At 33.2% G+C, this 13,809-nt stretch overlaps 2 protein-coding genes across 2 annotated transcripts; both read right to left on the bottom strand.

Annotated features, from left to right (window-relative positions):
* Positions 1-328: 328 nt before the first annotated feature.
* Positions 329-1,999, bottom strand: LOC130470050 (protein FAR1-RELATED SEQUENCE 5-like). Its single transcript, XM_056839611.1, has 3 exons — positions 1,903-1,999; positions 1,651-1,731; positions 329-999 (listed from the first exon to the last, which is right to left on the bottom strand). The coding sequence occupies exons 1-3, from the start codon at positions 1,997-1,999 to the stop codon at positions 329-331; spliced, it is 849 nt and encodes a 282-aa protein (XP_056695589.1).
* Positions 2,000-4,365: 2,366 nt separating this feature from the next.
* LOC110778233 (probable glycosyltransferase At5g03795) lies at positions 4,366-9,281 on the bottom strand. Its single transcript, XM_021982806.2, has 6 exons — positions 9,032-9,281; positions 8,634-8,942; positions 7,639-7,925; positions 5,885-6,117; positions 5,589-5,746; positions 4,366-4,820 (listed from the first exon to the last, which is right to left on the bottom strand). The coding sequence occupies exons 1-6, from the start codon at positions 9,185-9,187 to the stop codon at positions 4,719-4,721; spliced, it is 1,245 nt and encodes a 414-aa protein (XP_021838498.1). The 5' UTR covers positions 9,188-9,281; the 3' UTR covers positions 4,366-4,718.
* Between the last annotated feature and the right edge of the window lie 4,528 nt (positions 9,282-13,809).

A 13,809-nucleotide genomic window follows, 5' to 3' on the forward strand; every position in this document is an offset into this window, starting at 1 on the left:
TCGATTCCGAATATCCATAGATGGAGGTATTAATGCCATTAAATACTTGATCCGTTTACGTACTATTTGTGTGACCCTACGGGTTCAGTCAAGAGTAAGTTGTGGATTAATATCATTAATTCCACTTGAACTGAAGCGGCCTCTAGCTAGGCATTCAGCTCACTTGATCTCACTGAATTATTAACTTGTTAATTAATACTGAACCGCATTTATTAGACTTAACATTGAATGCATACTTGGACCAAGGGCATTATTTCCTTCAATCATATCGTATTTATTAGTACGATATGTTGTATCATGAATCAATAAATCCCCAAATGCTTCATAATCAGACCGCATTCTCCCATCTCTCCAAAAAAAAGTTGGTCAATTGATTAAATTCATTAAGTTGAAAATCATAATAAAAGTCGTGTTCATTAGCTTGTCTCATTGCAAACCACCTAATCAATTGATTTGAATCACAACCATCCAACTTATTCTTTTTCTCCGCATTGACAGCATCATATGCATCGGGAATAGTAAATCCTAAATTAGCTTCACCACCTACTTCTTTCCTCATTGCTCGAAGAACATCAGCAAGCTTAGTACCACTACAACTAAACGTAGTAAGGAAGGCCAACTGTTCTTTTGATATGTTCCTATGTGTCCTAATAAGATATCTCTTATTGGCAGGAACCATTGAATGGTTATGAACACGAGAGTGTTTAGAAAGAACATACACTCCAGTTTTCTTATCAACATCAAACTGAACTGATGCCTTGCATCCAGTTCTCCTATCAATTTTTTTGTAACATTTAGGCACAACACCAGCAGCTTTTTTAAAACCCTCATATGCACAAATAAAGAACCTCTGCCGAACTATTTTGGTACCATTCCTATACTCCTTTTTACCCTTCCTAGTACCAAAACCATTCCTAAAAGCATGATTATTGTATAACTCATACGCTTCATCATCATCCTTAACTACACTACCCTCAAGTGAAACTGGTTCTTCAAAATCTGCAAAAATAATAGAACATTACCAACACAAAAAGAACAAAAATAGAGCAGAAAAGAAAATAATAAAGTACAGAGAAAGAACATTATAAATAACAGAAAAGAACATTATAAATAAACGAAAATAATAAAGTAAATGAAAAGAACATTATAAATAACAGAAAATGAACATATCATATAGAACACTTATATTAACAATGTGAAAAGAACAAGAAAAAAAATAAAAGAACAACAAAAATGACAAAAGAACAATTTGATCTGATGTGTGTAATATCAAAAGAACAACAAGCTAAAGCAAAAAAGAACAACAAGATAAAAAATAAAAGAACATAATAAAATAAAGAAAAAGAACATTATAAACAACAGAAAAGAACATATCATGTAGAACACCTATTAACAATATGAAAAGAACAAGAAAAAATAAAAGAACAACAAAAATGATAAAAGAACAATTTGAAATGATGTGTGTAATATCAAAAGAACAACAAGCTAAAGCAAAAAATAACAACATGTTCAATGATTATTTTCTGTATTATTACAATCAATTATTATTATTACATCACTTACAATCACTTATTACAGAACCAATATATAAAAGAACAAAACGTTAGACTAAAAGAACATATAAAATCGAAAAAAGAACAGGACTAATACCTTGACCAACAACCACATAAGATTCTGGATCATCATCAACATCATTTTCTTTCGATTGATCCAACGCATTATTCAAAATTTCTGAAAATGTATAAGAAAATATTTAATAAAATACATTAATCAGAGTAATTTCAGATATGCAGAAATCTAATGATCAACAAAATCAAAATGAATTCAAATGATCAAATAACGAAAATCAAAATCAAAATCATCACAAACAAGTAATTCGTTTTTAAAAAATTGAAAAATTACCTTCACAAATCAGATTATCAGCTGAGAAATTCAAATTTGAAGAAGAAGAATCAATAGAATTTGAAATTGAAGTACAAAGATCAACTAAATTTTCCATTACTTTCTCTCTCCTCTTCACAGTTTCTCTCTCCTCTTTATAGTTTCTCTCTCCTCTTCATAGTTTCTGATTCGAAATTATAAAAAGGAAGATATATATACCAGAAAAATGGAGCGGATAAAAAAACGAAAAAAAAAAATCAAAATAAAACAGAGCAGTCATTGTTCTTTTCTTTAACAAAAAAACAACGTTTGTTCTTTTCATTAATAAAAAACAACGTTTGTTCTTTTCCAAATCAAAATAAAACAGAGCAGTCATTGTTCTTTTCTTTAACAAAAAAACAACGTTTGTTCTTTTCATTAACAAAAAACAACGTTTGTTCTTTTCCTTCTCCAGAAACCCGCGTAACCGCGTTTTATATTTTAACGCGTGTCGTTTTGGGACAGGTGCACCAATTGCACCATACACACGCCTGTATAATCGAATTTGCGCTTCAGTGTGATTGAAGCTGAATTTGGTAGGAAGGATGTCGCGTTCGATAACTCTGAGGATGAACCGGGTCCTAACACCTAAAAAATAAAATAAAAAACAATAAAAAAAAGATAAAAATAGTGAATGCTAATTAGCTAAATTGTTTGGCAAATGGCTTTTTGCTGGCTTTTTGGTTGGCTTTTGGCTGTTGGTTTTTTGGTTGGCTTTTGGCTGTTGGCTTTTTAATCTGGTCAAACAACCAAAAAATATGTTTGGTAACTGGCTTTTTAGCTTGCTTAAAAGCCAGCTTTTCCGCCAAAAAATGAAAAGCTAGTAACACTAGCTTTTTGGAGTTGGCTTTTGGCTTTTGGCTTTTTACTATCTAAATTACTTTTTTATCCTTGTTTTTTTACTAATTAATTAATAATTAATAATTAATGATTAATAATTACTCCGTAGTAATTAGTAATTAATAATTCATAATTTATAATTAACAATTAATAATTTTAAATAATTAATAATTAATAATTAATAATTAATAATTAATAAATAATAATTAATAAATAATAATTAATAAATAATAATTAATAATTAATAATTAATAATTAATAATTAATAATTAATAATTAATAATTAATAATTAATAATTAATAATTAATAATTAATAATTAATAATTAATAATTAATAATTAATAATTAATAATTAATAATTAATAATTAATAATTAATAATTAATAATTAATAATTAATAATTAATAATTAATAATTAATAATTAATAATTAATAATTAATATTTAATAATTAATAATTAATAATTAATAATTAATAATTAATAATTAATAATTAATATTTAATAATTAATAATTAATAATTAATAATTAATAATTACGGAGTATTAATTAATGACTAATAACTAAAAGTGAATAATTAATTAATAATTACTCATTAATTATTAATGATTAATTAATAATTAATAATTAATTTAATTATTATTAACTATTAATTATTAATCATTGATTATTTATTATTACTCTGTAGTTATTAATTATTACTCCGCAATTATTAATTAAAATAATAATTTATTAATACTATTGCATAAAATAATTTATTTTTAATTTATATTTTATTTATTTGTAATTACGTTTTACTCCGTACACAATACAGAGTATGTATTGAAAAATGAATAAAAGACATTAAATGTCCTTAAATGTCATTTTACATAGCTACAGCCAACAACCAACAACTGATTTTACCAAACATATTTGTAACCAATCCATAGTCAAACAGCCAACAAAAGCAGCCAACTTGAACAGTCAGTCAAACCAGCCAAGTAAAACAGCCGACAGCCAACCGCCAACAGCCAATTGCCAAACAGGACCTAAATCTAGTCTACATCATTTATTTCGTTGTCGTAGACTAATTAACTCTATAAGCATACTATAATTTTTAAATAGTTGCAAAATCACGCATTCATCGTTTTTTTCTTTTTTGCGAGAATGACCAGCAGTACAAATTATAAATGGGTGAGACCGTGAGGGGAATTCTAACCTATGTCCTACCTGCTACCGTACGCAACCTTTTCGCCATGAGAAAAGAACTAAATATTTCATAGGTGACTTGGCGATTAGCGAATGAGATGACATTCTTGTGAATTAGATAATCATGACCACAGACTTGTAATATGAAGTTGATCCTCATTTTTTTAGCAGAATCCAAAAGACATAAATGAAATTTAGTACAAAATTCATAATAGGAATTTAAGTAAATGTAGAGTATCAGGATCCATAGAATAGAGCTTTCATATTACAACCTAAAAAATTGAAATAACACAGTAGTAGACTAGTAGTCACTAGTCAACCATACGCAATTGACCGTTCTGAATATATACCAAACCATGGTGTACGATAACATACCAATCTGAACATCCCTATAATGTACTTCAAGCAAGTAGGGAGTCGTGGAAATTTGTGTTGGTATATGATTAAGAATGAGAATTTTACTTCCAAGTAGAACAAAGCATTACAGGTGACAGAAGGTATACAAAATGAATGAATGATGTCGTGAACTTAAAAAATGCTGACATATCCTACATTGGCTACATATAGATCATCTTCAGACTATCATATACGACTATACGAGTAGGATAGTATAAGAAAACAGCAGGTCAAAATTTACAGAACTACAGAATTGGCAGCTAGGAATCACTTCCGTTTGATCTGCGAGATTGGGTCTGGAATTCTTTTGCGTGAATAAAAAGGAGGTGAAACAGCAAACTCAGTATTCCACGTCAAAAAAAAGAAGAGGAAACTCAGTACTTGATCACGTGGTGCCGCAGCCAGAGTTCATACATAACCATATGGAAAGCATCATACTTGATAGGAGGGGTGTTCCATTGAAAATGCTTTTGTACCTGATACGAAAAAGCGTACAAGGATTTCAGAAGTTGCAAATCATAAAAAGAAAAACGTTTTATCTTTCTCCTTTTCTCTACATCACTCATCACCTGATTAATTTGGAACTAAAACAATGATCATCAGTTGATCAAAAAGAAAATACACTTCGTTTCCAACACTGTGAAAATCGTAAAACATAAAACCTTTTCAATGAAAAATGATTTTTCAAGGAATTTTTTATTAAAAAAAAAAACACAATCTCAAACTAAACTAGTTTTCCTTTTTTGTTTCATTATAAGAAAAGTAATAGAGAAAAAGGGAAATAGGAGTGGAAGGGTGAGAAATGATCGGAGGAGAGGAAATGGTAGGTAAGGAGGAGGGAAGAGAACGGGTTTCCCTTCCTTTCAAAGGGAAATATATTTAGTTTTAGAGAGTTACTTTCCACCCCTTCACAAACCAAACAAAGAAAATGAGAAAATCATTTCCTGGATAACATTTTAAACCCAACCAAACCCTCCCAAAATTTACATCAAGTAATCAAGTTTTCTCTAGGAACATCGTGCATAACCACAAAAACCTAAATTTACCCAACCCTGTATCATGAACATCACATGATATGCTAGACAGGAGTAATATCTAATGTATAAACCTGAAACTTTAAGTTAAAGCTCTGTGATGAAACCAAATGAGAACTTTTAATCCGAAAGAAATGAACAGGAAACAAGAGCTCGAGGAGTATTTAAGGTTGTCAAACACAATTAAATATCAAAATTCAAAACCATTACCTTTACCAATTCCTTATGTAGCCGTACAAATTCTGCATCTGGAATATCCTTCAGAATTTGCTTGAGCTGGTAAACATCCTTCTCCCTCAGCACAACGGCAAATTTTCGCCAATCAATAATGTCATTGAAAGGAAGATCATAGTAATCAGAAATTATCACTGCAAAAAGATAAACAAGATACAAAAGTTAAAACTTCTAACATTAGCCATCCATCCTGGATATATTAGGTGATGTAAATATAAACAAGATTAACCATCCCCACGACCCTATCTACAGTCAATAAACAAAAAACTTACCAGGAACACATCCATAATGGATTGAGTCTGTTATACGAGCACTGTTAACTTGGGAGCCACCAGGGCATATGCAAAATTTATTGCTGTAGAACCTCTTCTGATATACCAAAGGCCCAATAGCTCTACTTATTCTGCTGTTTGATATATCAAGTTCTGTGTCATTCTCCCATACTCTTGCCAATATAACTCTAATTTTGGAGTTACGCCCACCTGCCCAAAACCCAAGGTTTGTCCTGCAAAATATACTTTATTTTAGTTTTCGTTAACCTACACAGGATGACCCCAACAACAATAAAGCAACAAAATCCTACTAGAATACCACCATGACAGGTTTTTCAGAACTCAAATTTATGCAATGTTATCCTAACCACCAAATATTTATCTATAACGGTTGCAATGATATGTAATCAATGCCTTAGGGACCTTTACAGATAGCCAACTCAAATCAGTTATGTGTCACCATTACTAATATCTAGTACATACCAAGCCTGGACAGAGAAAAAAATCCACATGGGAGCAATATGAGAACTTCAGAAGCAAATATTCCAAGAGTATCCCTGTCCTACCCCTTCTCAGTTTTCAGTTTTCACAGGATGCTAGTCTTCCTTTCTTTTCAATTGTTTTAACCGAAACTTGTCAGCACTTGAATACTTCGTACAAAAGGCTGGTCTCCACTCTATATATTCATTATCCTTGTTCGGAAGACACATCTAATTCTATTATGAAAAGGCATAAAGAAGCAATAGAACTTCTTGCAGTGAGTCAATGACTACAGGTGGAATTTAACATGTCACCATAGCCAAGGTTTTTTAATAATCAAGCATGCAATTGATGTCCAGCGCCAACAAGAATTTTCTTGTTTACCTTTTCAATGTGCAAAGTCACAAAGTGTAAAGGACACTCAACTCCTATACATATGTGTTGTGCACATGTGAGTTATCCCACATTAGTGAAGAGGAGAGAATGATCACATTGGATCTAATCTTTCCATCGCCAATCAGTTCTGGTATGAAATCTCGCATGGATTAATAAGTATGAGTGTTGGCGGTGTGCACAAGTTCATTTTCTAGCCTGAAACTAGTGCAAATAATATCAACTACATGAGCTCTGCACCATCTTTTCTGATCTACCTATGGTGTATTTTTACTACTTTGTATATCATGTTTTGCCTCACGATAGTTATATCAATATACACCATTTTAGTATCCCTAGGAATATAACTTGAGTCTCAACCAAAAACAAGATATATTTATAAATCTCCTCCATCTCCACACGTGCAACACCAAGTGCAAAATCTGATCAAGTCCTTTGTTCTAACTTATAAGGAAAATCCTTAAAGACAAAAAGAACCATAAAGTTTGTCCAAACTAGAGCTAACTAATAATAAAAAAAGAGGGGTAATTAATAAATAATTACAAACTCATACAACTTCAAAATTGTTTGGTTTGGATAAAGACCATTTATTGATCTGCTGACCTGCTATTATTAACTTCCACTTCCATATTGGATATTTGGATAACAAAAAATTAGTTACAAGATCTATATCAACATTAGTACATTACCATAGTGCACTGATAAAAGCCAAATAAATTTTGAGAACCTATAGAGAAAGATTAGCTATTGATAATCAGGACATTGAGTAGTGATTCTTTCAAGTTTGGAGCAAGAAAAGTATAAAGAAGGTTATTTTTTAAGAAAAGTGATAAGTAAAACAGGTGCTATGCTCAAAAGAAAAAAATAGAAATTCACTCTACCTGTTTTCTAAATCGTTTCCTCCAGCAGGAAGAGCAAAAGGCTGTAGTACTTGAGGCAAAGCAACATCTTTGTGTGGGATGAACCCTACATCATAGCTCGGAGAGCACACCACTCGAATTGAATTCTTTATAAGAAATGGCAACCCCTCAAATGCCCTCACTCCAACATCATGGCAAGTGACCAAAAAGTGATCAGCTCCCAATGTTTTATTCCAGTAAGGGTACTTGGCTATTAAACTCTCAACATAGTCCTTGACAGTTATTGTCATGTTTTCATATGAAGTCCCCTACACAGCATAATTCACCGATAATTCGTTTATAGGCATCATAAAGGTTATCAGATGTCACACTATGACAAATGAACACACTATGGAAAATGAACACACTTGCCTTAGTTTGGAATAATAATGCAACAGTACCAAAACAGAAACAATGCAGGCAAACAGATAATTGATGAACCAGCGGCGTGAAGTTTGTGTCTATCTAAGTGTCCATGAATCGTAAGTAAGAAATATGGTAATGTTATGCTGCTAGTACAACTATACAAGTGTAAAATGACATCTTAACAATCAAAGACTCCCTTCTTAATCTACAACACCACAAGTGCTATCATTTAATTACTGGTATTCCCACAATCACAAGTTTAAATTAGCATAATAACAAACTACAGCGAAGTGATACTTATCAAGCAATTATTGCCCAAGTCTCCCAACCTAGACAGCCTATTATACCGCAGGCTAATCTCAGTGTGAACATTGATATGTGCTCACTTTCTTAACTCGAATACGATCCGATCTGAACTTCATCTAATTCAAAAAACCATTCATAGAGTGACTTCAAAATTATTCATACCACAAATTCCCCAAAAAAACTCCAATGCAATCATTTATTGAATTTTGAGACCAACTAACCAAAAACATCTCCAAATATCATAAAGTTATAAATTGCAATTCAAATCACTTAAGGAAAAAATTAAAAGTGTTGGCAAAGAATACCTTGCCACGCATCTTATGGCAGGAGATAGGGATGAAGAAGAGATGAGCCTGATCAGGATCTTCAGTGCGAAATCGACTTTCTCGAATGTTCTGGAAGAAATAACCTTCACTCGAGTACTTTCCAGTGAGCTTCCTCGGAGTTTGATAGAAGGTGTTCGGATCACCGTCGGGGTAAATATACACCTTGAATTTCTTCTCCATTTCCGCGTAATTCAACCTAAATATCTCTGGCGTGTGATAAACTTCCGACATCTCTTCTCTCCTCTCGACATTCTCTGTTACTGCTTCCTCCTCCACCACATTCAGAACCTTCTCGAACAACAACAAAAAACAGGAAATTGTTCATGTTAGAGAGAGAAATGAGAGGAGAGAGAAAGTATGAGAGATAGAATTGGTACCGTGGTGGGAGGGGAGGAGGAAGGAGAGTGGAGAGATTTCAGAGAGAGAAAAGTGAAGGATATGAGAGTGAGAATAGCTAGGGTTAGCAGAGATCCTCTTATGCTGACCATTGAAGACGACGATGGTGATATCTGCGGTGGTTTGGCCGCCGACATTGGTGGCGCGTTTTCAAGGAAGTGTGATTCAGTGGATGCTTTTATTTTCACTACTGACTTGGCGTTTGCCTATTTTGTGTGAGAGAGAGATGGGCGGCGCATCACGCGGTTTTCGTTGGCGCGTGATTTATTATTAACTACTCCCTCCGTCCCTTAATATTCGCACCGGTTAAACCGGTGCGGAGTTTAAGACATTGAAATTGACTTATTAATTTAATGGGTGTAAGTTGATAGTGGAGTATTTTTTAATATAGTTAGTGGGAAATGTGTAAGAGGTGGTGAGTGGGGGTGTGAATTTTTAAATGATTTTTTTGTAGGGAATAGGGGTATAGGTGGGGTTAGTAAGTAAGTGTGAGAAATAATATAATATAGGTATGAATTTCCTTTTATAGAAGTGGTGTAAGTATTAAGGGACAATCCGAAAAGGAAAGCGGTGCAAGTATTAAGGGACGGAGGGAGTACTCCGTAATTAAATCCCCTCTTATTCAATGGGTTTGGTACTTGGGTTATGTTCGGTATGGAAATAAGTTTGATTTTTGGGCTTTGAGATTAACCTGCAGATGAATCAGTGAGTTTGAACCTGATTGGTTTTTATCCCTTTAGCAATGAATCCTTTTTAATATGTGGCCAGACTAAGGCCCTATTTGGTTCATTATTAGTAAAGGAAAGGAAGAGAAAAGAAAGGAAGGGAAAAGAAAGGAAAAGAAGGGAAAAGAAGGGAAGGGAAATAGATTTTATTTTCCTGCGTTTGGTTTAAGGGAAAGAAATGAAGGGAAGAGAAATGAAATATAACTGACAGCTTTTAATTTTCTCTTTCCTTCCAAATTCCTCCAATTTTGGGAGGAAAGGAAAGTGAAAATTTTATAAAGGAGCTTTCCTTCCGATTCCCTTTATTTCCTTCCACTTCCCATATAATTATTTGTACCAAATACAGGAAACCTTATTTTACCTTTCCTTTCTTTTCTTTTCCTTCCAATTCCTCCCAACCAAATAAAGCCTAAGGCTTTGTTATGTTCGACTTATTTTGATTTATTTAGATAAAATAAATTCAGTTAAGTTCGTAGAAAAAAAGCTTTTTCCAGATATTTTAACGCATAAATAAGTTTATTTCATTCAAAATAAGTTTTTTTCAGATAAAATATGTTCAGATTTAGATAAATTTAGACAAAATAAGTCGAATAGAACAGAGCTTAGGCTCCGTTTGTTTCATCTTTTAATCTGATATTTTTATTTGATCTGATCTACTCTGATTTAGTTTGATTTTTATAAATTAAGATTTAAATTATAAAACCTGCAATTATTGTTAATAGGTAATTAGTAAAGTCATAATCAATTTTACTCGTAAAATAAATTTTATTCAAATTTATAATGTTGTTATTGTAAGTTATTTATGATTTGTTTGACGTTGCTCATGATTTAACTACTTCTTATATTAGATAGACCTTGAGCTGCTTATCTAAATATTTTTGTTATTATGAATACGTATACTTAAAAAATAAATGAAATGTATTAACATAAATAAATGTATAAAACGATACGTTCACCAATTGTATTAATATTAACATTGAAATATTATGTTGGTATTAAAATTAACATGAAATATCATATTAATATTCTGATATGTATACGATCTTGGCAAATCGGGTTCTGATCTTTACATGATTATTGTAGAGGTGATCAAAATTCGAGTCAGGTCGGGGTTCTGATCTAGGTGTACATAATATTGATAGATCAGTTATGATCTAGACATATTTGTTCTGATTTAGACGTACGTGCATGATCTGGATAGATCGATTTTGATCCGGCCATATTGCTTCTCACTTGGATATATTGGCTTTGATCTGGACGTTCATCATCTAGATATGGTCCAAAATAAGCGGTTCTGATTTGGACATATTGGTTATGATCTAGACATATCGATTCTGGTATAAATAGATTGGTTCTGATCTGGACATTTCAGTTCTAATTTAGACACGATATGAACATGATTTGAAAAGATTAGTAATGATCTGGATAGATTGGTGCTGATATTGATATGATCTGGATTTATTGGTTCTGATCGATATATAATCTCGTATATCGATTATGATTTGGACAAACAGGTTATGTGAATTTGAATATTTTTTTTTTTAGGGTATGCTTTAAACAATATATCACAATACCATCACCACCACTAACAACAACAATAAAATAATAATAAAATAGTATTGTTATTATTATTGTTATTATTTTCTTATCTGAACTAATTTTTTTATCTGATATATGATCTTATTATTAGTAAGTAATAAGGTTTTAGAAAAAGGTGAATTAAACATAACCTAAAGTATAAGGGGTTAGAGTAAGGAGTATGTCAAGTTAGTGGAAAATAAGGTGGAAACAGGAGAAAGATGAGAAAGAAATTGTTTTGCACTTGACCAATGGTCAAAGATGCACATAGTCTTAGTTTATTTAGTGAAATTTATTAGGTGCATCTAAAGAATTTTTAACCTAAATATTTTTAATTTATGTCTATTGGTGATCCGTACTACATTTTTTCCTCATATGTAAGGAAAACATTAGAGAGAGTGCACCGTGTGCTCTATAGATTTAGAGCAGCTCTGTTGACTTAGAATGTACAACCGAATTAACTAATACAAAAAAAAGGTAAGGAAAAGAACTTAGGAGCCCCTCCGCACAAGGGTAAAACCTAAGTAATCGTTGTTCACAATATCTTCTAATTTCGGGCTAGAACTAGGGGTAATACACATAGGGTCGATAATGAGGTGACCTACATTCACAATCCAATCTGCCGCTCTATTTGCCTCACGAAAAATATGTTGGGTGTGCACCGTATCAAATAGCTGAAGGAGAGTCTTGCTATCTTGAATGATATTCTGAAGCTTCCAAGGGGGGTTCCAAGTACTTTTCAGGGAGTTAATGACAAGTAGATTGTCACCTTCAATGTAGATGTCCTTGATACCTAGACCGATAGCCTCTTGAATGCCTTTGTGAAGAACTATTGCTTCTGCCATGAAAACTTGCGTTTTGCCAAGATTGAAGGACTTGGCTGAGATTGTTTTTCCATTACTGTCTCTGATAATAATACCTGCTGCCGCTTATGTAGACTTGCATGATCCGTCGAAGTTGAGTTTGAAGGCGCCCGTAGGGGGCAGAAACTACCTAACCAAAATGGGTGGGGAGGTGGTGTGAGGGGGTCGAAAAAGCACGAGGCTAATGCGTGACCTTGTCCCTCGTGGGTGTGACGTTTCTTTTTGTCAAATCAAGTGTAATTGGATTTCCTGTGAGTTTACACCCAACTGACTAGTAATATAGGAGTCGCTATTCAGTTTTTAACGACAATGAGAAAAACTGACAAAACCCGGTTATCGTGACATAAAGGGAGTGCAATTATGTTTGACCACGACGGCCGTAGGTTCCCTTGTGATCCCTGGTGTGGGGATCTCTCAACATACACCCGCAAGGTAGAGATTGAGGGTTCGGGGGACTGTAACTACCGAGAGGAGTACTCGCTCTTCGATAACTCCAGAGGCAGGATATCCTTACTAGCTCAGCATAAATAATTGAAGGGACATGCGTTAACTATTAAACTAATTTGAGTTGGTTTTAACAATATGCAACATATAGTACTAGATCGAGCGCGATTATCTGATTTAGATTGTATTAAGGGACCTAGCATGATAATCCAATTTCCCAAAATTTTATCTTTATTAGGCGTGATAGAACAATCAGATTTAATTAGTTTAACAGTTCATAAAAGGGAGAGGAAAGCAGTTAAACCATGGAAAAGGGACACATTACGACGCACCCTTGAGAGGTGCGTCACGGTTCTCAGAAAACTAACCACTTTGACTTTGCTATTTCTCCTTTTATTTAACGAATCTCAAATTATGGGACAGGATACGTTCTATTCGATTTATGGATCAATTGCGATAGAACGCGTGATCAGTTTTGCAGCGTGAGGCTTAGGCTTAGGGGTTTAGAGTTAATACTCAGAATAATAATTGTGTGTTCTTTTTTCACGTCGAACTTGGGCTATATTTATAGAAAAGAGTTCGTGGAAAGATATAATTGTAGAGCTCTAATCCACGAGGAATTAGGAAAGAATACGTCCCAGGTAATTTCAGCGCCCAGGCCTGGGCACCGAAGATTTCGGCGCCCAGAGCCAGGCGTTGAAAATAGGATCTGGGCTGTTTTCTTAGTCAGATTCGGATTCCTAGAATCCGGAGTGTTTGAGACTTAATCGAGTCTTTTAGTGCGTATTAACCTTGTGACGGAATGCGTCTGGGCCCGTTACGAACTCTAGGCTCGTTAGGATTTTAATTAATACGTGACTTTTATTTTCGAATCATATTAGGAATAGGATTCTCTCATAATCTCTATCTCATTTAGGATTTATGTTGGAGTGCAACACCTAATTCTGACAGGTTTCTATCTTTTATGACTTGCCACTTTTAACAACTACCCATTACGGCAGTTACTATTTTTAGCAGGTTTCCATAAATAGCAGGTTTCTATAAATAGCAGGTTTCGGGTGAAATGAAAAGGGGAATTGAGATTCGTTATTTTATAGGAGATGCGTTGTCAAGTGGAGATTTATGTTTTCATCATCGAACCTTCCCTTT

The sequence above is a fragment of the Spinacia oleracea genome, chromosome 3 (genome assembly GCF_020520425.1).
Source record: "Spinacia oleracea cultivar Varoflay chromosome 3, BTI_SOV_V1, whole genome shotgun sequence".
Taxonomy (NCBI): Eukaryota; Viridiplantae; Streptophyta; class Magnoliopsida; order Caryophyllales; family Amaranthaceae; genus Spinacia; species Spinacia oleracea.